The 26,933-nt window shown below is 46.8% G+C and overlaps 2 protein-coding genes across 5 annotated transcripts; both read left to right on the forward strand.

The window, feature by feature from the left end:
- The first annotated feature begins 1,437 nt into the window (after positions 1-1,437).
- PPIH (peptidylprolyl isomerase H) lies at positions 1,438-12,162 on the forward strand. Of its 3 annotated transcripts, none has more exons than XM_082777144.1 (10): positions 1,438-1,540; positions 1,653-1,717; positions 2,259-2,282; positions 2,798-2,842; positions 4,177-4,219; positions 6,036-6,128; positions 7,686-7,773; positions 8,565-8,605; positions 9,919-10,007; positions 11,969-12,162. In XM_082777144.1, the coding sequence occupies exons 1-9, from the start codon at positions 1,475-1,477 to the stop codon at positions 9,985-9,987; spliced, it is 534 nt and encodes a 177-aa protein (XP_082633270.1). In that variant the 5' UTR covers positions 1,438-1,474; the 3' UTR covers positions 9,988-10,007; positions 11,969-12,162. The 3 variants fall into 3 exon arrangements, with proteins under 3 accessions (XP_082633270.1, XP_082633269.1, XP_082633271.1); XM_082777143.1 differs by having other exon boundaries at positions 12,059-12,162; XM_082777145.1 differs by lacking the exon at positions 11,969-12,162 and adding an exon at positions 10,454-11,960.
- Positions 12,163-15,992: 3,830 nt separating this feature from the next.
- Positions 15,993-25,848, forward strand: YBX1 (Y-box binding protein 1). Of its 2 annotated transcripts, none has more exons than XM_082776895.1 (8): positions 15,993-16,313; positions 16,657-16,720; positions 20,245-20,278; positions 22,247-22,336; positions 22,557-22,859; positions 23,260-23,342; positions 23,437-23,714; positions 25,469-25,848. In XM_082776895.1, exons 1-7 carry the CDS (start codon positions 16,154-16,156, stop codon positions 23,681-23,683), a joined length of 981 nt encoding a protein of 326 aa, XP_082633021.1. In that variant the 5' UTR covers positions 15,993-16,153; the 3' UTR covers positions 23,684-23,714; positions 25,469-25,848. The 2 variants fall into 2 exon arrangements, with proteins under 2 accessions (XP_082633021.1, XP_082633020.1); XM_082776894.1 differs by having other exon boundaries at positions 16,099-16,313; positions 23,449-23,714.
- The last annotated feature ends 1,085 nt before the right edge of the window (positions 25,849-26,933 follow it).

The following is a 26,933-nucleotide window of genomic DNA, read 5'->3' on the forward strand; positions in this document are numbered from 1 at the left end:
CAGTCTTTTTCAGCAGGGCTGGCCTTCAGGAGTCCTAGCTCCCAGAGACTGGGGGAGAAAGCTGGAGCAAGGAGGATGTGCCCTTGGCAGAACAGGATCAAGTCAGGGAATACTTCAGCAAATTGGACATAGAAAATTCCACATGGCCTGATGGAAGAGGGAATGCCTGATGCAAGGAGGAGAGGGAACTACAGGATGATCAGCCTTACCTTGATCCTTGCAGAAGGGATGGAGCAGCATATCCTGAAAACCATTTCTAGGAACATGAAGAGCCAGAAAACCATCAGGAGTAATCGGTATGTGTTCACCAAGGAGAAGTCATGCTTGATCAACTTGATAAACTCCTACAATGAAAAGACGAGCCTGATGGATGAGGGGAGAGCAGTGGATATTGCCTTCCTGGGCTTCAGAATGGCCAATGATACAGTCTCCCATAGGATTCTTGTAGGGAAGCTGCTGACATATGGGCTGGATGGGCAGACAGTGAGGTGCATTAAAAACTGTCTTGGTCCAGAGGGTGGTGATCAGTGGTGCAAAGTTGAGTTGGAGGGCTGTGGCAGATGGCACTGAGAGACCACCCTTGATAATCCTTGATCAATTGTGGCAACTGGGAGGAGTGCCCAAAGCGTGGAGGAAAGCAAATGTCACTGCTGTCTTCAAAGAGAGGCAAGGAGGAGGGCAAAGTGGTGAAAAGTCTAGTTGGAGGTGAAGTAGCTAGAGGTTTACCCCATGGCTCTATACTGTGCCCAGTCCTCATTAACTATCTGGACGGTGGGGTAGAGTTTGCAGCTGACACAGAACTGAGGGGAGCAGCGGATACACCAGGAGGTGGTGCTGCCATCCAGAGGGACCTGGGCAGGCTGGAGAAATGGGCCGCAGGAACCTCCTGAAGTTGAACCAGGAGAAGAAGCTCAAGGGCCTGCATCTGGGAACAACCCCAGCGCCGGGACATGCTGGGGACACCCAGTGGACAGCAGCTTGGCAGGGAAGGACCTGGTGGGCCTGAAGGGTGCACGGAGGACGGAGCCAGGCCCTGTTCGGCAGAGCCCGGTGCCAGGACAAGGGGCGACGGGACAACCTAGAGCCCGGGCGGTCCCAGCCGAGCACCGGGGAGCCCTCCCGTGCTGTGTGGGTGTCGCAGCCCTGGCACGGGCTGCCCAGAGGGGCTGTGGAGTCTCCTCCTTAGAGAGCCTCTGCAGATGCCTGGGCACGGGCCTGGGCACCCTGCTGCGGGCGGCCAGGACAAGATGGAGCCGGGGCACCCCCAGCCCCTCTGTGCTGGGGCCGTGACAGGGCGGCGGTGACGTCAGGCCGCGCTGTGGCACTGCAACGAGTGGCCGCTACGTGCTGCTGTGACGTCATGGCGGTGTGACGTGCTCTGCCATCAGCCCCGTGACGTAGCGGTGACGCCTGCCGTCCCGCCCGGCCGCCCGAGGGAGCGCGGCCCCGCCTCCCGCTGCCGCTTCCGGGCGCCATGGCGGTGCTGGCGGCCAACCCCAGCAACCCCGTGGTGTTCTTCGATGTCACCATCGGCGGGCAGGTGGCGCCGGGCGGCGGGCCTGGGGCGGGGAGAGGGGCTCGGTGGGGCGCGGCGGGGTCTTCAGGCCCGCGGCGGGTGGCTGAGCTGGGCTGCTCTCGCTCTCTCTCTGCAGGAGGTCGGCCGCATGAAGATCGAGCTGTTCGCCGACGTCGTGCCCAAAACTGCGGAGAACTTCAGGTGAGGAGCAGCCGGCGGGCCTGCAGGCTTGGCACGGGGCTGCCGGCCTGGAGCCAGGCTCTACAGGCTTCACGGTGCAGGGGTGTTGTGGTGTTAGTGACGGCTTGTCAGGGCCACTGCACCCGCTTCAGCTCTCTGTCCACACAGAGCTGTCCGTGACCATGCAGCATCCTAACCCCCAGCGGAGCCTTTCTGGCTTGAAGGTGAAGGGCTCTGGTCCTTCTCTGCTCCCTCTGTGGAGCTTCTGATACGCTCACTGTGTTTACTAAAGAGAGTGCCTTAACATCATGGTAAAAACTCCTTGCCACCCCATTCTCTGTCATTGATTACAGGATGTACCACGTGGATTTCCCAGTTCCGGAAAAGTGATTATGCCCTGTCCCCTGTGGAACGTGCTGTCCTGCTCCACATTCACTGTCTCTTACAATCTCAGTGTTAAATACCTAAACCTCAATATCTCTGCAAAGCTCTGTTTAGAAATGGAAGTGATGAGCAGTTACTGATGATTCCTCTGGTCTTCTGTATTTTTTTTCTTTTCCAGGCAGTTTTGTACAGGTGAATTCAGGTACGTGGGTTATATTCTTTTAAGTAGCATACTCAGAAAAACAGGGCTGGGTGACTAGAAAGAAGGCCCACTGGGAAGCTTTCTTTACTATGCTGCTATAAAATGAAAGACTTGCAGAAATCTGCTCTGCTGAAAGTGATTAGCTTGGTTGGTCACAGAGATGGTGCACTTTCCCCTTTGGGCTTGACTTTGGTCATACTCCAGTTGCTCTAAAAGTACATTGCCTGCAAATCCCACCTGTATGTGCTGCAAATTACAACGGTATGCTGTTAAGATTTTGAGATGGGTGTCATAAGCAACCATGTCATTTAATGTGCAGAGCCCATTCAGGGTTTCCCTTGGTCTCTGATAGCATCACTGCATGTTAGGACCCAGCAGGCACTGCTGGAGGTGGGTTGTATATCAAGGTTGTTCCTAATGTACAGGACAACCATTCAGGACTCTAAACTCCTGGGAGGGTTTCGTGTTGGGATACCCAGTAAGTGGTAACAATTTTCCTTTTTATTTCCTTGCAGGAAAGATGGTGTTCCTATAGGTTATAAAGGAAGCACTTTCCACAGGTACTTCTGCTTTTGCTTAGAAGTTTAAATAGAAGTATGAGTTAAGCGTGATTTTCAGACCTGTCCCAAGGGCATTATTGGTGTAGGAGGCATTTGTAGGTGGTCATGGCTAATACTGTTCCTCTGGAGGATTTGGGGACGCTGTCAAATGCATACCACAGGTCACTGCAGAGGGTTTCTCCATTCCTGGTCTGCCAGATGAGAGATCATTTCCTTGTATCTGTTATGTATCTGTGTCTCTTGTTGAACAGCAATGGTCCCTGTGGTGGATTGGCATTGGCTGGGTGCCCACCAAGCTGCTCTCCCACTACTCAGCAAGATGGTGGGGAGAAGATGCAATAAAACAGCTCCCAATTGAGATAAGGACGGTGAAGTGGTTCACAATTAACATCATGGGCAAAACAGACTTGGCTTTGGGAAGATTAATGTATTTTTTTGCCAATTAATATCAAAGTACAATAGTGAGAACTAAAAGCAAACTAAAAACACTATCCCCACCCTTCTTCCCTGGTTCAACTTCAGTCTCTGTTGTACTTCCTCCTAAGCGGTGCAAGGAACAGGGAATGGGGGTTGTGGTCAGTGGAGCACCTTGTGCTGCTCCTCCACAGTCACTCTCCGCCCTGCCTACAGCGTGGGGTCCCTCCCACACTATGCCATCCTTCCCAAACTGATCCTGTGGGGGCTGTTCACAGGCAGCAGCTCTTCAAGAGCTACTCCATTGTGGGTTCCCCACAGGCAGCAGCACCCCCCACATCCACCTGCTCCACCAGGGGCTCCTCCACGGGCTGCAGCATGGAGATCTGCTCCATGTGGAGACCCATGGGCTGCAGGGGGACAGCCTGCTGCACCAGGGGCCTCTCTGCAGGCTGCAGGGGAACTTGTGCTGCATGCCCGAAGCACCTCCTGCACTGACCTTGGTGTCTGCAGGTTTTCTTCTCTCACATTTTCTGACTTTTCTCTCACAGCTGCCAATTAGTGTCTTTTTATTTTCTTAAATTTGTTATTATGGAAGCACAAACAACATTGCTTGTTGGGTTGGCTTTGACAAGTGACAAATCCCTTTTGGAGCCATCTGGAACTGGCTTTATATGTCATGGGGGGCAGCTTCCAGTCTCTTTTCACCAGGAGCTACCACCCCTGCACACCCCTCCCATTCCTCCGATACAGACCCAAATTACCTGATACCAACCAGTAGTTAATATTCACTGTTGGTTGTAGACTGTAACATTCATAGACCCTGATGACTTTCTCTGTGTTGTAAGACATAACTTCTTTTTAATGCATATTAAGCTGTTTGAGGCATTTTTCTACTAAGTATCATTTTACTTTTCTAGGGTAATAAAGGATTTCATGATCCAAGGAGGTGACTTTGTAAACGTATGTATTGCTATATTGCTTATGTATTTTTTCCTACATGGTGCATATGCAACTCTTTTCCAGGGTCCATGCTGATTCGTGGTATCTCCCTCTCTGTTTTGAGGCATCCGGTGGTAACTGGAGGCTTCCTCACAGCATTGCTACCAACTTACTGCAACAGATAGTAATGTACTTGAAAACAACTCTGTAGTCTTGGGTGAAAATATCTTCTCCTTCCCCATAATATTTCTTCTGTAAAATAGAATGGCAGTATAGCTAGAGGCTTTTTAAACTTGCAGAGATATTTTTATTTTTTTTTATCCTGCTGTCCTCCTTTCTCCTGTCTGCCCAGGAAGAGAGCCTGTGGATTTCCAATGTCTTTGTGAAGACAATACCCTAGTACAGGAACAGAGTGTCTAATGCAAGAGAGTTTAAATCAAACCTAACTTTTTTGCTAGTGAATTGTCTAAAAATAGCAGAGAGTATTTGTGCCTGCAGTGTTACCATGGGGGGAAAAGCAGGGTATTTAGGCGAGGCTGTAAGACCACTGAGTCTTCACTGTCCTAAGACCCAGTAGTTACTTCATTTCTGGAACTATTTGAAATCTGAAGGGTGTGGTAAAAGATTATTATTATTTTTTTAAATGCAAAACGTGGCTGTGTGAAAGTCATTGAGAGAACTAACTGTACAGGGGGCAGCTTAGCCACACCAGGTATTTAGGCAGTCCCCAGTTGTGATGCTGCAGGAAAAGGAGCAAGGACTAGGCAAGCACATCAAAAGATGCGGAGCTGTGCCTCTTATATTATTAGCACTTATTTTCCTATTAAGTCTGGCCTAATAAAGAAAGTATATGTTAGGTAGAAAGGCAATACAGGGAGACAGAGTACATCAAGCCAGAATAAATGGGGCTAAAGCAAGCAGAATATCAACGCAGAAAGGGAAATTACAGTCAGAATAGTAAATTTAACTGACCATGCCAGAGGTATCTGGTTGCATTGCTTCCACAGCTTTCTCTGAAGGGTTCCTCAATGCACCATTTTAAGGCCATTTTACTGAAGAGTCTCTGCTGGCACTGTACAGGAATTTCTCTGTAGGGTTGGACCAGAAGTCAGGGCGGCCTTTCAGTGATCCCACAAGCTATATCTCTATGAGTTGTCTGTCAGGCTTGTGCAAAGTCATAACCTCATGAGCAGTCAAAGCTTGCAATCTGCAGCAGTTACAGGCCATGCTGCTTTGATTTATAAATATGTTGAGGACTGAGAGCAAGCACTTGTAGTTAAGTACAAGATACCTCAACTTGGTAGAAAGTACAGCAAAAATGAGAAGCTCTGTACTTTAGAAACTGCCCTTGCTTGTGACTTTGCAGACAGTAGCTGCTAAAAACTGAACAAAGGGGGCACTTCCCTATTTTCAGCAGAGTCACAGAAAGTAAGGTGAAATAAGCGTGACATCAGCCAGTTTCTTCCACTTCCACTTCTGCTTTCCTTGTTCTACCAGCCAATACTTCCTCCCCTCCCTTTTCCCTGGAGTGCCTGTTAAGACCAGGTGGTTCCATACCAAGCAATCTATGACTTCATTGCACTGAAAGGCTTGGACTTAATCCTTATATCTCTTTGGGTTTCTGCCAGCATATTGATGACAAATGATGTACTGTGTAGTTAGAATCCAGTCACAGTTTCTCTTCAGAAATGAAACATCTGAACATGTTCATCACTGTTGTATATAAATGGCAGTACAGCATCCATTTTGGGCTGAGTTTAACACTGCTTTTGCTTGGTTATTTGAAATTCGTGCTACAGAACAAATGCTGTAGCTGACTAATCCCTCTCTGATGCAGGGAGATGGCACTGGAGTAGCCAGTATATATAGAGGTCCTTTTGCAGACGAAAACTTCAAGCTGAAACACTCTGCTCCTGGTCTGCTTTCTATGGTAAGTATAAAATTAAGATTTAAAAGCTTTTGTTACTTTCTCTCTATGCTTTTCCTAAATGTATAAAATGTTTGCCAGACAGCAGAAATCTCTATCACTGGATATAAGGTCTGAAAGACCAGCTTTGTAAGTACCAGTCAGGTTACTCATGGGTTAATGTGTCGAGTAACACTGAAGTCCTGATCCTGCAGCATCCTTTTTCCTTACCTGTTGGAGTTCAGGGGCAGGCTTTGTTTGATCAGCTTTCAGAATAGCTTGATTATTGACGTTTTTGAACAGTGGCAAGTGCTGTTTTTTTTTCTTCCCCGATACTTTTATTAAACACTGACCTTAGCAAGGATGAAACAGAGAGATTTGGGAGTTTCAAAGCCATAACAGTGTTACCATGGTATCTTTCAGAACATATGCTTCCTGTTCAACGCTGTAGGAAAACTGCAACCATTGCATGTTGTCTGGTAGGAACAATACACTGTTTTCTGGGAGTAGAAAGCAAGTGGGGCCAGAACCAAATGTTCCTGACTACAACTGCTTTTCCCTCCACTCTTCTAGCTGTCTTGTCCTTAAAATTACTTGTTTTGGACATTTACCATTTGGATTTGATATTCACCCTGTTCAAAATATGGTCCAAACAGATCTGTCACAACACAGCTAAGCAGGCAGTGTACCACAGTATGTGAGAAGGGATGCCATGCTGGTATTGCCAGCTTTGTGTTAAAGCAGCATGGCTCTGGAGTTGTTCTGCTGGGCCAAACCAAGGTCCATCACAGCCAAAGGGATTAGCCTTAGATTGGCACTAAGGAAAAGATCCAGTGTGACTGTGTCCTGTGTAGCCCTGCTACAGCCCTGTAGCCCTGCTAGGTGCAGGACTTGCACAATTCACTTGTCAGCACAAAAACGTGCCTTAGTGTCTCCTGATTGGCAAAAGAGATTTGGAAAAATTGAGATGGACTTGAGTGTTGCAGAGATGTTTTCGTAGGAGAGACCAAATGCTCTGGGTGTTGCATTCAGCTCTGAATTACTCAGTGCATCATGCCATTCCTGTGAACCCTGTGTTGGCATGATCATTAGCTTTCTGATCCTGACCATCATAACAGGCACCTTTTTTCTTCTTAGGCAAACTTCCAAATAGCAGAAATCAGCTTCTTTTTTTTCTGTCCTGGTTTCTGGCTTTCAGTTTTCCCCAGGATAATACTGCAGCCAGTAAGTACTCATCACCAAAAAGTTCAGCCCTTTTTCAGGAACATGCTCTGGAGCCCAGGTTTCGGCACAGTCTTGTGCTGAAGGTGCCTTTGTAGAATTATCATAAGAAGAAGTTGACGTGGCTCTTGCACACACTGGCAGGACTGACTTGGTAGTACACTGTGTCCAAGCACAGGGTACTCTCCTGCAAATAAATGTCTTGTTTTCTTTGGTTTGTATAGCAATAAACTTAAAAAAAAAAAATAAAAATAAAAAACCTAGGTTAGTTCTTAAGCAACAGCTCTTTCTTATATGCGATATCTTTGCCTTCAGCTTTGGGAAGTCCTAATTTTGTATTCTGACATTCTCAACCCCCAGGCAAACAGTGGTCCAAGTACTAATGGCTGTCAGTTTTTCATTACGTGCTCCAAATGTGACTGGTTGGATGGGAAACACGTTGTGTTCGGTGAGTATCTGTCACGCAGGCCTGGTATACTGGCTCGTGGATGCACTCTGTGGCACAGCTGCTGAAATGAACAGCCATGGACTGCTTGTTCCTTCCCCATCATTTGTGCCAGCAGAGGTATTTGTGCAGCCAGATACTGAGATGGACCGCTGGTGAAATGAAACATTTTTTCACAGCTTTCATCCAGATTCAGTTCTTTGATCAGTGTATTATGTTACTACATAAGTCCTCATGCCAGTGCAGATGGGTGAAGGGTTACCTTTCTTCTCCACTGTCGGAGAGTGGAGCTTTGAGCTGAGTTTGTAGAACAAATGTGGTTCTGGGGAGTTACATTTCCATGTACTTCCTCTTGAGCTGTAGGGTTTCAAGGCCAGATGTTAAGCTCTTGTCCTGTTTACTACTTCCTCTAATTCTTGAGTAACTCTTGATATTATTCTCTGCCATTTTTGCATCGTTACACATAGTGTGTTGATGGAGTTGATACATGTGCTGATGGTTGTACAGCTCAAGCTGTATTTTACTACAACTGGTGGAGGTAAGTCTCAAAATCTAGTTTTCTACACATGCCACCAGTGTGAGGGGAAAACACGCATGTGTTCTGAATGTGGCAAATGTTTTAAGAGGGATTGTTTCTTTCATCAGTTTAGAGATCAGTAGCAAACCGTGAAGTGCCCAATTACTATACGCTGCATAGTGCTTTCTGGAGAGGAAAAAAAAATCATATACATGTTGGGGAGGGCAGCAAAGGTGGAAACAGGCCATATTGAAGTGGATCCATTTTCTCATTCTAGGTAAAATCGTTGATGGACTGTTGGTAATGAGAAAAATTGAAGTAAGTTGAATTTGCCTTTATTCTCTGTGAATGTCTGTGTTGGAAAGTCACGTGGGAGAGCAACAAGGGTTTTTCTGTTCTCTCCTGCTGTCTGTTTAACGGTTACCAGGGAATACCAGTGATGGTAACTGGTGTTACTGGTTGTCATCGTTAATAAGATAATAGGAAACTGTTGTGACAAAGTCTGTCATTTAGATTGACTTTAGAAATGCTGTGATCCCGTTGTTGCTGGTTAGTCTTTGAGTGGGGATTTTATTCTTGTGGCTTTATTTGCAGTGCTTTGCATTTGTTCAGGAAGCTAAATTGAAAAGCTGTTCCATCAGCAACTCAGACAAGAGAGTAAAGCAGATCACTTCTGTGCCATTGCCTAGGATTGTTCAATGGATACTAAATCATCAGTTCTGCTGATCTGTGATCAGCATATGTAATAAGAAAAGTTAAGTCTTCTGATGGGCTTCCAGGAGCTCTAGATAAATATGTTCAGACATGGTGGTTACCCTGTATGGAATACACCACGACTGGGTGTCATGGCAGGATGGTGAGTGGACTTAACAAACAGTGTTTTATACGATACAGCTGACAGTGACTTCATGGTACACTCCTGCTTTGCGTGGGGAACTGTGTGCAAGGGCCATCAAAGAATCCAAAAAGTGGGACAAACACAGAGCTGCCAGCTGTTAGGTATTGAGAAAAGGTCCCGTGCAAGGAACTATGCAGCATGATACGGTTGCTAGCCCTTTGTTGCTAACATTTTTCACTAAAAGCACTGATGGAAGAAGGGTTGTGGTCTGTGCTGATAGGATGTACATCACTGCAGGGAGTGGGAAACTAAAGGAATTAACTAAGAAGTTCTCCTGGACTTGGCTGCTCTTTCATGAACAAGGGGTTCAGAATAGGGGATGCCTTGTGACTATCTGTTGTTTGGATTCCCCTTCTGTACGAATATCAGTTTACTTTGCTTGTTGCAGCTCTAATTGGTAACTTTAAAGGTACATAAACCAGAGCAGCCCTAAGTGACATCTAAGTGATATCTTCTCTGTTGTATCTCATGAGGAGCTCCCCAGTTTTTGCTCTCTTACATCTTATCCATGCAAAGGATCAGGGTCTGGTCTGTATGCCAAACTGGTGTACGAGAATGTTCACTGGATTGTTCATTGCCAAGATACGTGAAGGTGCTTATATGCTGCCCAGAGCTCTAAGTTTCCATGTTCCTGGTGTTGCACAGATGCCTCTTAGCCAGTCTTCAATTACCTGTCACTCACTGGGTTTGCTTTTTTCATAAGGTGTAACATTCTATGTTTGTTTGTTCCCAGAATGTGCCTACAGGTCCAAATAACAAACCCAAGCTGCCAGTTGTGATCTCCCAGTGTGGGGAAATGTAAAGCAATGGAACAGAAATGTGGTAAGTCTGTCTTCTGAGGCATCCAGTGCAAGTGAAACATGGGCTGCCATGTTTCTTACTTTTCTCTTGGCTTGTTTTCACATTCATCTGAGTCTGCATAAAGTTGGCTCATCTCACTGACACTGAAACCAGCCGAAAACACACCTCTAATATAATTCTAATAGAATTTTTACCAGCTCAACTCCCTGATGCTGTTTCCCTTCAGGCTACATAAAGACCAAAGGCAGCATTAGAGGGACAGGATTTTGTGGCTGCTGTCTGAGGGAAGATGGGGTCATGGCAGCCCTGCCTTGGGTGGGGTTAGACTGCCTTGGAGCCTCAGCTTTAGAAACCAGTGGATGAAAAGAGACCTGCAACAGGAATGCAGCTGGTATTACTCAGGCAACTTGCAGGGATTAGGGGGTTCACTTTGACCTGCAGTTTGGTGAACTCTCCTAATTCTACAGAAAGTAGAGCGTCCATGTTTGGTGCAAGCAAAGATCAAGAAAAGAAGTGCTGGGGGAAGAGAAGACTTGAGCCTTCTTGCTCACTACAGCCATAGGACAGTTACCACTGGAGGGCCAAGGGATTATCATTTTGCATCGCTTTACCTTAATTCAGGAAGATACCACTGTCATTACAAAGGGAGATGTTTCCAGCATTTACTATGGCCCAGGCTTCGTTTTGTTTAAATCAGTAGCTACAAGACTGAGCTCAGTACAGTATTCTGTTTACATTTGTTTGCCCACTTCACTGTTAATAAAAAAAAAAAAACACCAACAAAAACACACACACACAAAAAATAGAAAAAAAATAAAAAAACAACATGAGCATTTTAGCAAGTCTGACCAGATTTCAATATGTCAGGCTGCAGCTTGTCAAAAATCTGCTGTATTAGCTTTTGGTTGCTGATTTTCCAAATTTCAGCAGGCAGGCGCTGAAAAAGTAACTGCAAAATTTTTGACTTTTTGTTAAACAATTGCCAAAGGTGTCTGGAATTACCTGTGAAAATGCATCCCTGTTGCCGGGGTTAAGTCTTTCAGATCTGCAGTGCTTCAGATATTTCTCCTATTTGATGAAGTGACAATAGGGAATGTAATCATTCTTTCATTTTCCTGGTACTTCTGGTGGCATTTATAGGCTTTTGAAGATAGGCACAACCTTGTTAAGCAGGCTTTCTTGCAGATGAAGAGACCTGTGCTCATGAGTGGGATCCTTAGATCCAGACCCGTTGATCTTTGGAGCCTTTGTACGTGATCTGTGGTCAACATCCTTGAGACTGGAAGGTGTGGGTGTGCGGCTGGTGCCACCGTGCTTACTTCCTAACCAGGTCTTGGGAGCTGCCTTTGTGTATGCTGCTGCCTGTCAGTGGCCTCTGGGCAAGAATGGGTTTTGTCTCACCCAGCTTCAGACAGCTAAATCAGTTATTTGTCAAGATCCTTTAAAATCAGCCCGGTGAAACAAACACTGCTGTTGGTTTTAAGTAGACTGGAATGGAGACCCAGAAAGACTCCCTGGTTCCCTAGGTCTTGTAGACAGGTTTGGCATGACCTGGTGCATGCAGCAGGCAGTGCTCGCTTCAGTGCCACCACGCAGTCCTGCTGCTGTTGTACGACATTACAGATGGCCATCAAGCATTCCTCATGGAAAGGGACTCTTCACTGGGGAGCATAGCAATAGGACAAGAAGTAATGGCTTTAAACTACAACAGGGTAGATTTAGATTAGCTACAAGGAAGAAATTCTCTCTGAGGGGTGGTGAGGCACTGGAACAGGCTACCTGGAGAAACTGTGGATGCCCTATCCCTGGAAGTGTTCAAGGCCAGGTTGGATGGGGCTTGCAGCAACCTGGTCTGGTGGGAAGTGTCCCAGCCCTCCCTGCCCATGGCAGGGAGTTGGAACTAGATGATCTTTAAGGTCCCTTTCAACCCAAACTATTCTGTGGTTCTATGATTTGGACCTGTTTATTCTCCTTTGTTTCAGTGTTCCTTCACTGGTGGTTAGGAGGCCTTTGCTGGCTCCATGCAGTTTCAGTTCCAGCCACTTCCCTCACTGTCCTTGTCCTCTTTACAGGCCAGACCTGCGCTCTTGACGTTCTCCTGAAGTTATTTAATAATTGGCATCTATATTTTTTTTAACACATTCAAATGTAAATAAAGGATTGTGGTAAATACCAATGTAGTGGACATCAGTTAACATGCTTGGGAATGGATTCTTTGGGTGAGAAGGGTTACTGGGTTTTTACTGTCTACTGTGTCTGCAGTGTGCATTGCCCTTAGCTGATCCAATAGGGAACACGTTCTGTGCATGGTATTGAGAGGCATTGCTGCTGGAAAGAAGGGGTGAAAGGAACATGGCAGATCTGTGTTACACCAGTTCTTTTCCTTGGCAGGTAAATAAGGCTGCCTGGCAGAGAGGTTCTTAGCATCTTAGGAGTGTCTAGAACCTTTTTACATGCAGCTTTATTGAAGCACAGGAGATTGGTACAGCATAAAGGCTTTATCAGCATGAGTTTGCTGGGCTCCAAGGTGAGTTATGCTGTAAACCCTCCCCTGGCACATCCCAGTGCTAGGCCATCGGGCTGCTTTGTGTCACAGGTGTTACAGGAATTTACCTGGGTGTTACAAGGATGTTATAGAAGGCCTTTGGGCTGGGAAGCAGAGAATGATTGTGCTGTAGGAGTAAAAATCAGGGCTCCGTGTTCTTCGTGGTTGCAAAGAACACCGTCAAGGCTGCAGGTTTGTGGAAAAACTGCCAATCTCAGACTGGGTTTGCAAACTCACCTGCTGGGTGACTTGAAAGCTCCCCTCATGGGGGCTGGGCTTCAAGGTGAGTTTTCTCGTGCAGCAGGTTAAGTATAAAAGAGGTTGGACAAAGTCTGTTTGATCACGTGCAATTGCCTCATCCTATCCTGATACGCCCCATGGCTCCTTGGGCAGCAAGAATGTTTTATGATCTTTGCCTATGGTGTGCTGTGTGGGGCTGTCTCAGGGAGGCATGGTCTGTGCAGGTAGCTTGTTCTTTACTTGCTGCTGGAGAGCAAATGCTGATGTATTGGAGGAGAGATCCTTCAGGCAAGCTTTGGTGTCCTCTTTTATGTAACAACTGTTTAAAATGTTTATGGTAGGCTCTGGTAGTCAGGCCTTCCATGTCCCTATTCCTGTGGTTGCACAGCTGCTGAGGACAGTCGCACTCGCTTCTCCGCAGCCCAAAGCATTTTTTGTAGCTGCAGTATGTCAGGTGATGAAGAAACAGAGCGTACCTTTCCTCTCCGGGCCAAGAAACTGCATGGGGCTATCTCATAGGAGATGAGGGTTGAAAATTCCTCCTATGGAGGAGAAAACTGGACCCAAATAACAGCCGTGAGGTAGAGGTGACCGAAAAAATAAGACAAAATTCAGATGTTCCTGCTCAGGAAATGTGTCCAGATGTCCTTTCCCTATGGGGTTAGGCATGAGCTTAGCTACAGGTGGCTCATAGACATGCTGCCTGCCCGCTGCAGTGCTGAGGTTCATGGTCTGGCTGTGGGTACCCAAATTCACCGTGCTTTTTCACCAGGGAACCTATTTCTAGGTCCAGGCAGAGGAGCACTTTCTCAACCTGATGTATTTGTATCACTGTGATCAGCCAGTCTTTCTTCCTGCATAGCAGGAGCCACACAGCTTCCCAAAAGTAATTTCTAACAGTAGTAAATCCATTGTAACCTCTTGAAAGTTGAATGGTGAATTAGATTCCTGGTTATGTTTGTCCCCCTCGGACACTGAACATGCTGAGTTTCAGCTTTCCAACCGTTGCTGTTCCTTACTTGCTGGCTGAAAGTTCTCTCAACTACCACATTTTTGGGTTTAATTCCCTGGGATGAAGTCATCCTTCAGTCATATGTGAAGCAAATCCTGGAATCTGCTGTAGAGCAGATGATCGTTATTCTCTCTGAGCTCCAGTATCTTCCTCCAAGTATGGACGTTCCTACTGGAGGTGGTACATGTATTTCTGTCTGTCTCTGTACACCTGAGTACCAGGTTAGCCTTTAGACCGTGCAGGTGCCTCTCCTCAAAAGACTCTCATGCCCTGCTCTCTAGCAATCTGTGGCCCACGCATTCTGTAGGTGTGTGACCCATAAATCCTTACTGGCATCTTACTGCAGATCTGAAGATTTCTTGCCAGTTATTGATAAAACTGATAAATTGTTTTGACCCTCTATTTTATCTGACTCTATATGCCATTATATTTTGTCAATTTTCTCAATTTATTGAATGCCATCCGGGTTTGATGCCACTCTAGTTTCTTGATAAAGGTTGTGATATGGATGCAGACCCCCTACAGGACTGTGTCGCTGGATTAAGATCTTTCCTTCAATGGCTGAGTTGGAGATCTTATGGAAGAAGATACCAAGTTAGCTTGACAAGACCTGTGTCTGTAAACCCACAGCAACTGTTGTTGGTTTGAAACAGTTACATGACTTGTTTTGGGTTGTCCATTAATCAAGCCCTGCGTTTTGTCAGGGATTTCCATCAGGTCTCTAATTATTTTGGTCACGGCATCACATGCTCTCTCTCCTTCTTTGTCCATGGATTGCCTGCCTTGCAGGGCTGGGAAGCCCATTAGACAGCCTGAATCAGCAGAATCAGTCAGCTTCCAAGAGAGGCTAGCAGTCTGTCATACCCTAAGCAGATGTGTTTTGGACTGTGTAGGCTCTTTGCTAGAGCCTGGGGAGGTGAGGGGCATGGGGCTGAGCTGGGAAGTACCTGCCACTTGGCAACACAGCTCACCTGGAAGCTTCTCCATCCAGGATGAGCAGCGAGGCACCATCTCTTTGCACCCTGTGACTAAGTGCTGCCTTGGCAGGGCCCCATCCAAGCCCTTATCCGGCCGGGACTCAGTGGTAATTGTAAGAGTGCTGAAGGGCTGACCCCAAGGGGACGCTTAGCGCACTGGTGGCAAAGATGGTTCAGCAAAGATGGTGCAGTGATGGGTCCTGCGGAGACCTTGGCTCTGTTCTTGGTGGTTGCTGTTGACCTTTCCCTCCTCTAACATGGAAGGAATCACGTCGCCAAGGGCAGGGCTGTCAGTCTGCAGCCAACAACCACAGTTCACGTGCATAAGGAGAATAACTTGGTGCACAAGAACACTCTGTTTCCCTCGGACCTTGTAGAGAATCCAGCAGAGGTTTCTCTGAGTCACTGTAAAGCGAAGCCACAGGAGATGAAGGCAAAGAGGGGAGGAAAGGTGGTCAGTGGAGAAAGGGCTCCATCAGAAGGAACCTGGCACTGGTGCTTTCCCCGCTGCCCCAGGGGGAGGAAGGGTTCAGGGGAAGGCGTTCCTGGGGCAGCCCCATGCCTCCACACCCCGGCACTGCAGAGAGGTGTCACTGCAGGGAAGGGCCGGAGGCACAGGAAAAGGCTGATTAAAGGCAAGGCTCTGAAGAGACCTCTGACCCGGGGCTGCGGCCTGGCTCTGAAATAGCTCCATGAGGAGGCGGTTATCTGGGGAAACTGCCCTGCGAGGAGTGACCAGAGGAGCTCCTCGGGGAGCCACGTTAACACAAGCAGATGGAGTCCGGCGTGATGGCATCGCCCTGCCCACCTGCAGCGCGGAGGGATCCCCCCCCGCCCCCTCCGGGCCGTTCCCGGTTCCCCGTCGGGCCCCGGCCGCGGGCGCGTGCTCGGGGCGCTCCCGGCCGCGTGGCCGCGCGCCCGGTCCCCGCCAGGCCCGCAGGGGCGGGAGCCGCGGGGCGAACGGCGGCAGCGGCGGCCAATCAGGGGGCGGGGGCGGAGCCTGGGGGTGGGCGGGGAAGGAAGAGGAGCCCGGCCGCCGCCGCCCGAGCGGCCAATGGGCGCGCGCGCTGCTGAGGAAAGGCAGGTGCCGCCGCCAACGGGCGCGCGGCGAGGGGGCTGCCGCCGGGACGAGAAGGGCCAATGGGAGCGGCGCGCCGCCTGACGGGCAGCGCGGGCGGCCAATGGCGGGGCGCGCGGGCGGGGCGCGCGGGGTGGCTAGCCGGTGCGGGCCGCCATTGTGGCCAGTTCGATCGGTATCGGGAGCGGAGAGCGGAGCTCAGCGAGCCCGGAGCAGGGAGCAGCCCCCCCACGGCCGGCCTCAGTCACCATCACACCGCGGGAGGCGGCGCAAACAGCCAGTCACCACCACCGCCCGCACCGAACAGCCGCCGCCATGAGCAGCGAGGCCGAGACCCAGCCGCCCGCCGCCCCCGTCCCCGCGGCGGCCCCCGCCGCCGCCCCCGCCGACTCCAAGCCCAACGGCGGCACCGGGAACGGGGGCAGCGGCCTGGCCTCGGCGGCGCCTCCCGCCGGCGGGGACAAGAAGGTCATCGGTGAGGCGCGGAGGGGGCCGCGGCGGCGGCGGGGAGGGGACGGGAGGAGAGGGCCTCGGCGGTGCGCGCGCCCCTTTCCCACCCCCCCGCGGGGCCGCGCGCGCCTCCTCAGAGCGCCGCGCGCCCCCTTCCCCCCGCCCCCCTCCCCTCGCGGCCGTTGGGCGCGCGCCCCGCCGCGCGCGCGCCGCCGGGCCCCGCGTGTCGGCGGGTGGGGGCGGGGCGGCGCGGCGCAAAATGTCCGCCACGCGGGGCCTTTGTGTGCGCCGCCCCGCCACGTGCCGCGCCTGACGCCCCGCAACCCCCCCCTTCTCTCCCCTCTTCTCTTTTGTCGCTCCCTTCCCAGCAACGAAGGTTTTGGGAACAGTGAAATGGTTCAACGTACGGAACGGTTACGGCTTCATCAACAGGTGAGCGCGGCCCCGGGGCCCGGCGGGGCCTTCCCCGGGCTCCTCGGGGTTGGGGAAGGCCGGCTGCCGGCAAGAGCTGGGCTGGGAATAGCTGGAGGCGCCTAGAAGCGTGCTGCCCTCGGGAAGCTGCGACCGTACAGGGAAACGTGCAAAGTTCGGGCTGCTTTTCTCTCATAAGGCTGGAGTGCGTGGATGGGCCTCGAGAAACAAACGCCTGGGAGGTTCTCTTTCTGACAGTAGGTGATTTAAAGAGCAAATCTGAACGCTTAAGGGTGTGTACATAGACTTCAGGTTAGCGTAGCAGTGAAGCTGCTGAGTAGCGCAGGAGTTCTGGAATTGCTCTGCTAGGCCCTTCTGGAAAGAAACGGAAATCCTATCAGCCGGTGTGTGGGTTATTTGCAGAGGCTGTATTTGTAGGAGCTGTTTTCCCCTTAAGCACCTCCGCGGGAATGCATCTACCAGAAATGGGGAAAGACATAGGATAATGTATTTGCTACTGGAGGGTCTTCTTTCTTCTTCTATGGCAGTATAAGGCTTTTTGGATCAGGAAGGTGTTGAGTGTAAGTTGAACAAGTGGGTTAAAGTCTGAAACAAGCTGAAGAAAGACATATTGCAGCTGGGTGGCTTCAAACCCTCTCTAACAGTATTTGACAGAAGGCTTGGGAATCCTTTTCTAGGGAAGCAAGTGTAGCTACTGGTCTTCTTATTTAGCTTTGTTCTAAAGATTGTCTTTTTATCTACGTGGTACCTTTTGGCCTTGTCTTAAGTATCGTCTGAGCTCCTTAGCTGGTTTTGTGTGTGACTTGCTGAACCTGTCCAGTTCCCCATATAGCATTTGAACGTTGGGTGCTGAATAGCTGTCTGTTGTTAGCTTTAGCGTCTCTTGCTCTTCTTGTAAGTGCCTATAAAGTTACAGGCCACAAACTCTACCTCTAGGGAAGCCTTTTCTCGGCTCCACTCAGTAGTGGAAATGCTCAGTTATGTGAGTCAGGCACGGAAGCAACAGCAGCTAGTTAAAACATCTGAATGGCTTCCCCACTCATATTGTTTTGGCAGCTGTTTAATCCCTGAGGTTGCCATTTTTAATGAGAAACACAGCATGATCTCATGTTATCAGGAGATTAGAGCTGCAGCCTGAGAACTGAACTGGAGGACATTTCCACAGCTCTGGAATCTCTCACTTGATACAAGGGAAATTGCGAGAGCTTCTGCTCTTGCTTGTCTTTGCTTCAGTTGGGTACGCTTGCAGCTAAAACAAGCTTTGCAACTAAAATTCAGCTTTCTAGGTGCATGTGAGCTTCAAGTATTTACTGTGTTATTTTAATGTTGAAGTGCATTTTTTTTCTGAAATATTAGTTTAAATTCTGTCAGTGGTTTCTTCCAGTTGTCAAAGTAATAAATGGATATGCAGGACACTGTTAACTGTCCTGCTAACAAATTGGAACTGCACATTGATGGCTGGCTTTGTATTTGCAGCTTTGCTACGTTTTCATGCACAGTTGGTCTGCTTGTCTAAATGTTCTTTTAATGCAGTTAAAGGTATTGATAGGAATATCATCTAGTTAGTACTAAGATGAACTAACCAGGTTGTTAGGGCTTCAGAATGGGGGTCTTCTGTGCTGTTTCATATTTTGGTTGAGAATGTGATAGCTGCTGTTATTCCTGCGCCATCTGAGTGGCAGTACACTTACTGCTTCTAGATGTGGTTGCTGGAAAATGCCATCTTAGTACAGGAATCATGCACCGGGCTTTGAAATTAACCAGTAAACTTTCTAACTAATCACGTATACACCTTGAATTACTTGTGTGTACCTGAGTCATTCATTTATCTAAAACTTCAATATACTCTCAAATGGAACAGCCGTTGAAAAAGGACCCTAGTGACAAACATCTGGTATTGTTGCCAAAAATCTAAGTTGGGCAAGAGTATAGAGCATCCACACTTGAAGAGCATAGGTGGTGAGTGCTTCTTGATGCTGCTGTTCAGCTGAGAGTGCAGAAGGATAGCAAGCATCTTTACTGAAAGCTGTTACTTTCCTGGAGGTTATCAGCTATTGGTGCATCTCTTTAGAGATCTTGTATGGTGAACAAGCAAGTATTTAGGCTCTGGCTTTCAAGGGCTTCTCAATGCTGCATCACCGGCGGCTGGAGATAAGATGCCTCCTGATGATCACACTTGCTCTTCTCTAGTCCTTTCTGTTGTCTTTACTACAGTAAACTTGGAGGCCTGTAGTATTTTCAGGCATCAGCTCTGTAAGGAAACAAGGTGCCTTTTAGTGGTGCTGTCTGCCAGAATAGCCATAGCTTGGATTGAGTTTTGGAAAAGTCACAGTTGTCATTCTCGCATTTTAAAGCCAATGGTGAGGCTTTATTTTATTAAAAAAATAAACATAAAAAAATCAGTTATGAGCATACTTTAACACAAGCTTGCTTTGCTGTGCCTTTAACCAGTCATTCTAGGAAATAAAAGGCACTTTGCTGTTGATTCATGAGTCTGTGGAATGACTTGAAACTAACACCACAGCAAGGTTTGGTTGGTGTGATGTGACCTTGAATGTGGGGCTCTGAGCTTGTTATGAGTGGTGGAAATGGTGAGTACAGCTCTCAAATCATTGTGGAGGCCGTTTCAACTGTGCTGCTTAATTGCAGAACAGAAACTTTCCTGACTTCATTTGGTACTGATTGTGGTTGCCTGGCCTTGCTCAGCATGGCAGTTGTGGAAGCTATGGCGTGATCGCCCTGAAAGATGCTTTTGGATTCTTGTTTAGGTTAGAGGTACAGATTCGTGATGTTTTCTGTTTCTTGTGAGTAGAGAAGCCCAAGGTTGTCTTTCTCTGTGTTCGCAAGTGAGACTTGAATAACCCCACTGCCTTTCTTCAGTGGAGTGCTGATCAGTTAATGCTGTTGCTCCGTAGGTGAAGGAAGCAGCATGGCTGAGAGGAGGTAACTGAAGTGGTCGCAGGTGGTTGTCAGCAGGAAGCCAGTGTGATGTATGCGCACAGGGTGCTTGCCTTGCTTCGCAGCAGGAATGTGTCTTGTGCTCTGGTCAGCAGCTGTCCATGGAGCTGTCCTCACAAGGTCGCTGCAGCTCACTGTTGCAGGCTGTAGGAAATGTGACCAGTGAAGCAAGACTCAAATGGTTTTCATAGCCTGCAATGGCACATCTCCCCCACGGTGTTACCAGAAATGATGGACTGGTCACTGTGGACTGTCAGGTGGTTTTCTTCTTCAAGCCTCTCTACTGGTGGGATTGCAAGGATGGAGAGAGGAGAAATGCTTTCATGAGAGTCTTACAGGACTTCAGTGTGTACTCTAAACCTTGCATAGGCTACCTGATAAAATCTTTCCTTTAAGCAGTAAGCTAATAAGAGAACAGTTAAGAGCAGGTTGAAGAGTAGTGCTGATGCTGGAAGCTACTTGTCTTGACAGTTTGCTGTTTTGATCCCACTGCTAAACAGCTGCATTTTAAAACTGGGCTTACTGTGCACTTGACATCTGAATTTCAATTTTGTGTTGTCTTACAGGAATGACACCAAGGAAGATGTGTTTGTCCATCAGGTAAGATCCTCTGGAAACTGAAAAACATGTTACCTATCTGAGACGTGCTCTGCACAACCTTACCTAAGTGGATCTGAGGGGGTGAAAGTACCTCAAGTTTCCAAGAACTGTTACTTGAACACAAGTGACTGTTTCTCATTGATAGGATGCACGTAGAGCTTGCGTGTGGTTGGAGGTCTTGCATATCCACATGCATCCATCATCAGGACTTTAGGGTGGAGTAGGCTGATGCTATATAGTGATGGAAATTATAGTACCCCAACTTGGGAATAGCTATCTAAAGTCCATTTAAGTTGTCTTGTGGGTTTACAGACTATAGAAATACGGCTAAAAGAAAAACGTGCAGCAGAGAGGGAAAAATGAATTGGGTTGTAATAGGAATGAACCAGTGAAGGTGTGTTTTTTTTTTTTTTTTTTTTGGCAGAACTTCTATGGATTTTTTTTACTCCAAGCTTTCAATGAAAGTTTATAAACATTTTAGTAGATGTATTTTCAATCAGACATAATCATTTAAATATAACCTGTGGGTAGCACAAAGTGAGACTGTGATGCATCTGTGGTTTATTTCATAGAGCAAATAGGCCTTCATTGAGTCTGTTGTGTCTGACTTGTAAATCAGTGTGACCAGCTCAGTGTTTTTAAACATAATAAAACTGTGGAGGCATTTATTAATAAAACATTATTCTGTAATGGGCAGTGGAGAAAGTCCAAGAGACTCAACTGGTTTTCTGTGGACGGAGGCAGGAATATATACCCTGAAGGAAAGCAAAGCGGTTGGACTTCATTACTTGATTTGCAAGTAGGGTAACCCGTAAGGGACCTTGACTTACTGTCAGATTTATAGACTTGTCGTATAACTACTGTCAGTTTCTAACAGCACAGTTTGGCAGTGGCTTGTTTTAATGTAGCAATTTTCATGATAAAACAGTTTTGGGGTTTAATTTGAAATAAATGATCATGTTCTAGGCTGTGTATGCTCCTTCTCATCCTCATTACTAAGCTGGTTTCTCATGAAGATGTATTACACTCTGCTGCTGTTGTAGTAAGGTTTCTCATCTCTCCCTAAAATCATTATATGCTGAAAATTTTGGACACATTTTTCTGTAGATTTTGTTTGATTTAGGGAAGAAATCTAGCTGAACGCTATTGCTGGCATTTATTTGTAAAGTTGTTTCACTTGTCTTACTGTTCAGTTAAAGTATTTGGCAAATAGCATATGGCTGAGAATAGTGCACATAGGGCACTCTCACCTGTCAAAAAAAACACTGCTCAACAGCATAGAAAATTCAGCATTTTCCAGTAGTGTCATTTAACACGCAGACACTTAGACAAAAAGTTTTCTAGTATTGACACTGTGGAAAGTGTAATGATTGGTGTATAATATTCAGCTAGAGTAGATTTGCAGTTAGTTGGTAAATAAAATACTGTGGCTGAAGCAAGAGTATCGGAAGCCTCAGAGAAGGAAGTCTCTTGATTTCTGGTTATTGATGTGTTCATGTAGTCTGGGACAGCCTCAGTTGAGTGTAGGCTACTGCATATTCTTGTGGGAAGTAGAGGGATAGAAACCTGATTACACGATCGGAAAACCCAAAGCAAGCTTTTTGTATTGGTGTGCATACTTCATGGGAACGTACAGATACTATGGGTTGCTTAGTGATCAAGTTCTTGTTCAGTTTGCATTGGTTTTGTGGTTTCTTTATATCTCTTCAAACTGCTTTTTCAACTTCTCAACTAGCCGAAAGCATATTGTCAGATATTTCTAGGCAGTGGAAGAGCTTCAGATAGGCCAAAATTGTAGTAAAACATGAATTTGACTTTGAGTTTTCACTGTGGTTTAATTACTTGTTCAGGAGGATGACATCTTAAGGAATAAGTACTTAAATTCCTTTAAAAAAAGGTCTTCAGACATGCTAAGTAGTATTTTAATGCTGTGCCTGTAAATGTAATTCTGCAATATTATGTTGTTAGACTGCCATAAAGAAGAATAACCCCAGGAAGTACCTCCGCAGCGTAGGAGATGGAGAGACCGTGGAGTTTGATGTGGTTGAAGGAGAAAAGGTAAACACATCTCAGGTGTTACAGTATGCACAGAAAACTTGGTCTGCAGGCTTTGTTGTGGTGCCTGTGGTTTGAGTCGATGCCTGATGACATCCAGGGAGATTAATGGGTTTTCATTGCTTTACAAATGTGGATGTAAATTGTTGCTCAGTACTATATTATATTATGCTGTAACTGATTTGGTGCTCACTGCTTACCTAACACTCTTCCTGCTCTGTAGGGTGCGGAGGCAGCTAATGTTACAGGCCCTGGTGGAGTTCCAGTGCAAGGCAGTAAATACGCAGCAGACCGTAACCATTACAGACGATATCCACGTCGCAGGGGTCCTCCACGCAACTACCAGCAAAACTACCAGAACAGTGAGAGTGGGGAAAAGAATGAAGGAGCAGAGAACATCCCGGAAGGCCAAGCCCAACAACGTCGCCCCTACCGCAGGCGGCGGTACCCACCTTACTACATGCGTAGGCCCTACGGGCGTCGACCACAATATTCCAACCCTCCCGTGCAGGGAGAGATAGTGGAGGTAATGTTTGCGTGGTGCTGTGCTGACTTGATTTCTTTGGAGCATGGTGATGGGGTGCAGCTCTTTGCCATTCTTTGTGGATGCTCAAGATCTGTTCCATAAGGCTTAGCAGTAAGATGAAATGCTTGAGCAGATAGTAATATGCTGGAGGTCTTAGTCACTACTCTTGAAAAGCAGTGTGATCAAATTAGTGTTAACTTTCTGTATAATTAACTGGAAAAATAATAGATTCTGCATAGTGCATACTTCTATGCACTGGGACCACTATCCACCTTATTGTATGCTTCAGACTTCAGCGGTCAGCCCTCCTGGCTTACAGCAGGCTCTCCATGGTTTGGCTAGTTGTGGTGGTAATGATTTTGCATGTGGCTAAGATGGTTTGTTGCCTAATGTCTTCCAGGGTGCTGACAACCAGGGTGCAGGAGAACAAGGCAGACCAGTCAGGCAGAACATGTATCGAGGTTATAGACCACGATTTCGCAGGTATGCTGCAGATCAACTCTTTTTCTTTTACCTTGAGCTTTAGCAACACAGACAGAACATCGCGATGGTCAGATGCTGCATTGTTAAAGCCTAGCTTGACTTTCAGGGGTCCTCCTCGTCAAAGACAGCCCAGAGAGGATGGAAATGAGGAAGATAAAGAGAACCAAGGGGATGAGACCCAAAGTCAGCAGCCACCTCAACGTCGGTACCGTCGTAACTTCAACTACAGACGCAGACGCCCAGAGAACCCTAAACCACAAGATGGCAAAGAGACGAAGACAGCCGAACCACCAGCTGAGAACACGTCCGCTCCCGAGGCCGAGCAGGGCGGGGCTGAGTAAATACCGGCTTACCATCTCTACCATCATCCGGGTGCGTGCCAGGATGTTTTTGAGGATACGATCTGATGGTTGACCTTTTTCTTTGGACGCTTTCCTCTTAATTTTTGCCTTGAGAGATTTGAACTATTTTTGCTAATGTGTATTGTAACTGAGCTGGCCACACTTAGTGCACTTACCAAGTTCTGCAGAACTGAGCTGTGAGATTTTGCTGTCTAAATGCTGGTTAATTGGGAGGACTCAGTTACAAAGCTCTGATATTCACTGGTGGAATCATTGCCTAGAGTATTGCTAATCTTAAAATCTTGGCTACAGTCAGTAACCCAGGCTTATGACAGTTTTCATTCACCCAGAAATAGTAGTTCAAGTGATGCTGGTATGGTGAGCTGTAAGTATCCTGCTAGGAGAAACAGGTATGCAGAGGTACTAGGATTTGCTTGAGACTGTAAGCATGTTGGCTTTTACTGCTATGTCCCAAAGGGCATTTGGATGGCATTAAGACATCTAGGGATTCATTTCTAGTAAGTTAATGTTGAATGTGCAGGAATAACTTGGTAGTGGCTTTTTATCTGAACAAAAATGCTGGCAGCAGTTGTATCTGTGGTGGATGTTGCATTCAGCTGGAGGCTTCACTTTCCTAGACTGAAGTACTGGTGTGGCTTGGTGTTAAGGTCAATATTAAAAACGTTGCCTTCATTGCAAAGTAAGCTAGTTGTGATTTGATGCTAGCTTGGTGCTGTCTTCTGATGGATTCGCTTGCTAATTTGGGGATTTTCATTGCCAGAACAGTTTACTTGTTCTATCTTCTGCTTTGTTTCTGGCACCTTCCTTGTCTGTTCTTCCTCTTCTGTATTTCCTTTGTTAACCAGAGTTCGTATCCCATTCCTGTTGTTTCACTCATTGCTCTTCTGCCTTTGAAGGCCAGCATTCAGACTTATTTAGATCCTGGTGAGAATGTTAATGAATGGATACATTACTGGGAAGAATAGGGAATGCAGGAGCAGTAGTTTGGTGTCATTAGTAGCTATAGACCTCTCCAACTATGAGGTCTTAGGGACTCCTACTTTAAGGGCTCGGATGCTGCTGAATTTGTTGTACAAATAACTTATTTTATACCTCTATGTCTTGCTGCAGCATTTTCTGTGTGCCTGACGTGAGCCTTTGTATTATCCTGCTGTTAATCTTAATGGTTGAGGCAAGCTGGATGAATTCTTTAACTAGCAGGCTTCAAAGAAAGAAAAAACACAACGCTTTATTTTGCTTTTTCTATCTATTTGGTAGTATTGGGGAATATAAATCGTGATTTCTGGTGCATAGTGAAGCTGTTCTACCTCTGTTCGGCATAGGTGGAGGTTTGCCATTCAGCCATCTTTTGCGGATCTTAAGTTGTTCTCCTGACTTCCCAGGAGTTTCCTCAGAGTTTACCAGCTTTGTTTCCAGACGAGTGTACGGTAGAGTTCTGTGTGTCTGCAGTGCCTGATTTGAGGAGCGTTCTCCAAGAGGCTGTCGTGAAAGAGTCTGAAGCAGGAGGCCAGTGCAGGGAGAGGTGTAGATAGAATTACGTTCTGTTAATTTTTTTTCTTTCCTGGAATTCTTTGCACTTATTTTGCATAGCAGCTGGCAGTTTTGATCACTGGAAAGTGGGCTGATGTGCTGGACTAATTTAAGAGCTGTAGCTGATAAGATTCTTCTGTGTGTATGAAAGCTCAGTGTGAATTTAAATTGCAGGTGAGTCTTGGTAGACAAAACATTTATATCTGATTATACCTGTCCCTTTTTTTCTTTCAGTTTAGTCATCAAAGAAAAGACCTAAGAAATGAAGAAGAAAAGAAAATGAAATTCCAGCAATAAGAAATGAACAAAAGAATTGGAACTGAAGACCTTAAGTGCTTGCTTTTTGCTGTTGACCAGATTACTAGAACTATCTGCATTATCTATGCAGCATGGGGTTTTTATTATTTTTACCTAAAGAAGTCTCCTTTTGGAAACGATAAACACGTTTTTTAAAAGTCTGTTTTTTCTCAATACACCTTTAAAGGTTTTTAAATTGTTTCATATCTGGTCAAGTTGAGATTTTTAAGAACCTCATTTTTAATTTGTATGAAATGTACACCTGATTTTTTCAAGTCAAACTGCAAGCATCTGTTAATAAAGGTCTTAAAGAATTAGTGTGTGCTTGGTTGTTTGAAACCCACTTTTGTATGGAAAGCATGTAAGTTAAGCATTCATAAGAGGCTTTGAAAAAGACTGCTTTATTTTTTTCAGCGTGATGTATTTGGATATCTATCAAAACTATGTTGAACTCATACACTCTTCAATTTTAAGTGTCCTCAGCTCTCTTCAGTGAAACCTAAGTGAAATCTGTGTGACCCTAAGATGCTTGCTTCCTGTACTTGACTTCCTGGAGCCTGCTTCTGGCTGCCTGTCTATTCCTTACCTTACTGCAAGGGAATTTGGGTTTGTAACATGCTTCCTCATTCAGGCTGTTGTGGTAAAACAGACTGAGAGGTCTACAGAGCCTCTTGTTGCACATGAGCTTAGCAGCTCTGTGAAAGTCACAGCCTGGGACTGAGGGCTCAGGGAGATGACGGCTCTTGGTGCAGGGCTGGCTGCTCAGTGGGAGGCTGCTGTTGCCTCACACCCTTCCCATAGGCTGCAGTGGGTGGAAGGGCCCTGGCTTGTGCTAGACACCCCTGGGTGCAGTGCAAGTGGTCATTTGTTAGTGCTGGTGCCCTGGCTTCCAGTGTAATGACTGGAGGGTTGCTGATACCTTAAGCAGCAGGTGTTATATGATGGGAGTTTCTCTGTAAAAACTCCAGTTTGTGAAACTGGTGAGTTAAATGCAGAGGCTGAAATCTGTTTCTCTTGTTAAGTGAGACCTCTTTGAGCAGGGGCCTTTGCTTCCACCTCTCCAAGGCCATGGGTGGCTGAAAGGTTTCTTCCTCCTGCTGAATTAAGTTTTGTCATCAATCTCCTTGAGGAAGGTAGTCTCAAATTTGACACTTGCCGGCTTTGTAAGGATGGTCAGTCACAAACTTCTGAAAATGGTGTAATTATATCCTGATACAACTCGATGGAAAGGCCAGAGGATGATGAGGGGAGGTGCTTAGTGTCATCCACGTGTGTTTCCAAAAGCTGTTTGCTGGAGAAGCTCAGCTATGTCCTCAATGGAATATGACCACTGCAGAAAAGAGGTGATGTGGGAGCCCTTTTGGGAAGGGGGGGCACTCATCATCTGGTATGATGCAAAGCG

Source organism: Aythya marila (assembly GCF_965140915.1).
Source record: "Aythya marila genome assembly, chromosome: 21".
Classification (NCBI taxonomy): Eukaryota; Metazoa; Chordata; class Aves; order Anseriformes; family Anatidae; genus Aythya; species Aythya marila.

Bases quoted from the DNA above. Each gene is read 5' to 3' on its own strand.
- PPIH (XM_082777144.1), top strand. From the start codon at position 1,475: ATGGCGGTGCTGGCGGCCAACCCCAGCAACCCCGTGGTGTTCTTCGAT. The intron at 1,541-1,652 runs GTGGCGCCGGGC...CTCTCTCTGCAG, and splicing joins ATGTCACCATCGGCGGGCAG to GAGGTCGGCCGCATGAAGAT. The intron at 8,606-9,918 runs GTAAGTTGAATT...GTTTGTTCCCAG, and splicing joins TGGTAATGAGAAAAATTGAA to AATGTGCCTACAGGTCCAAA.
- YBX1 (XM_082776895.1), top strand. From the start codon at position 16,154: ATGAGCAGCGAGGCCGAGACCCAGCCGCCCGCCGCCCCCGTCCCCGCG. The intron at 16,314-16,656 runs GTGAGGCGCGGA...CTCCCTTCCCAG, and splicing joins CGGGGACAAGAAGGTCATCG to CAACGAAGGTTTTGGGAACA. The intron at 22,860-23,259 runs GTAATGTTTGCG...AATGTCTTCCAG, and splicing joins TGCAGGGAGAGATAGTGGAG to GGTGCTGACAACCAGGGTGC.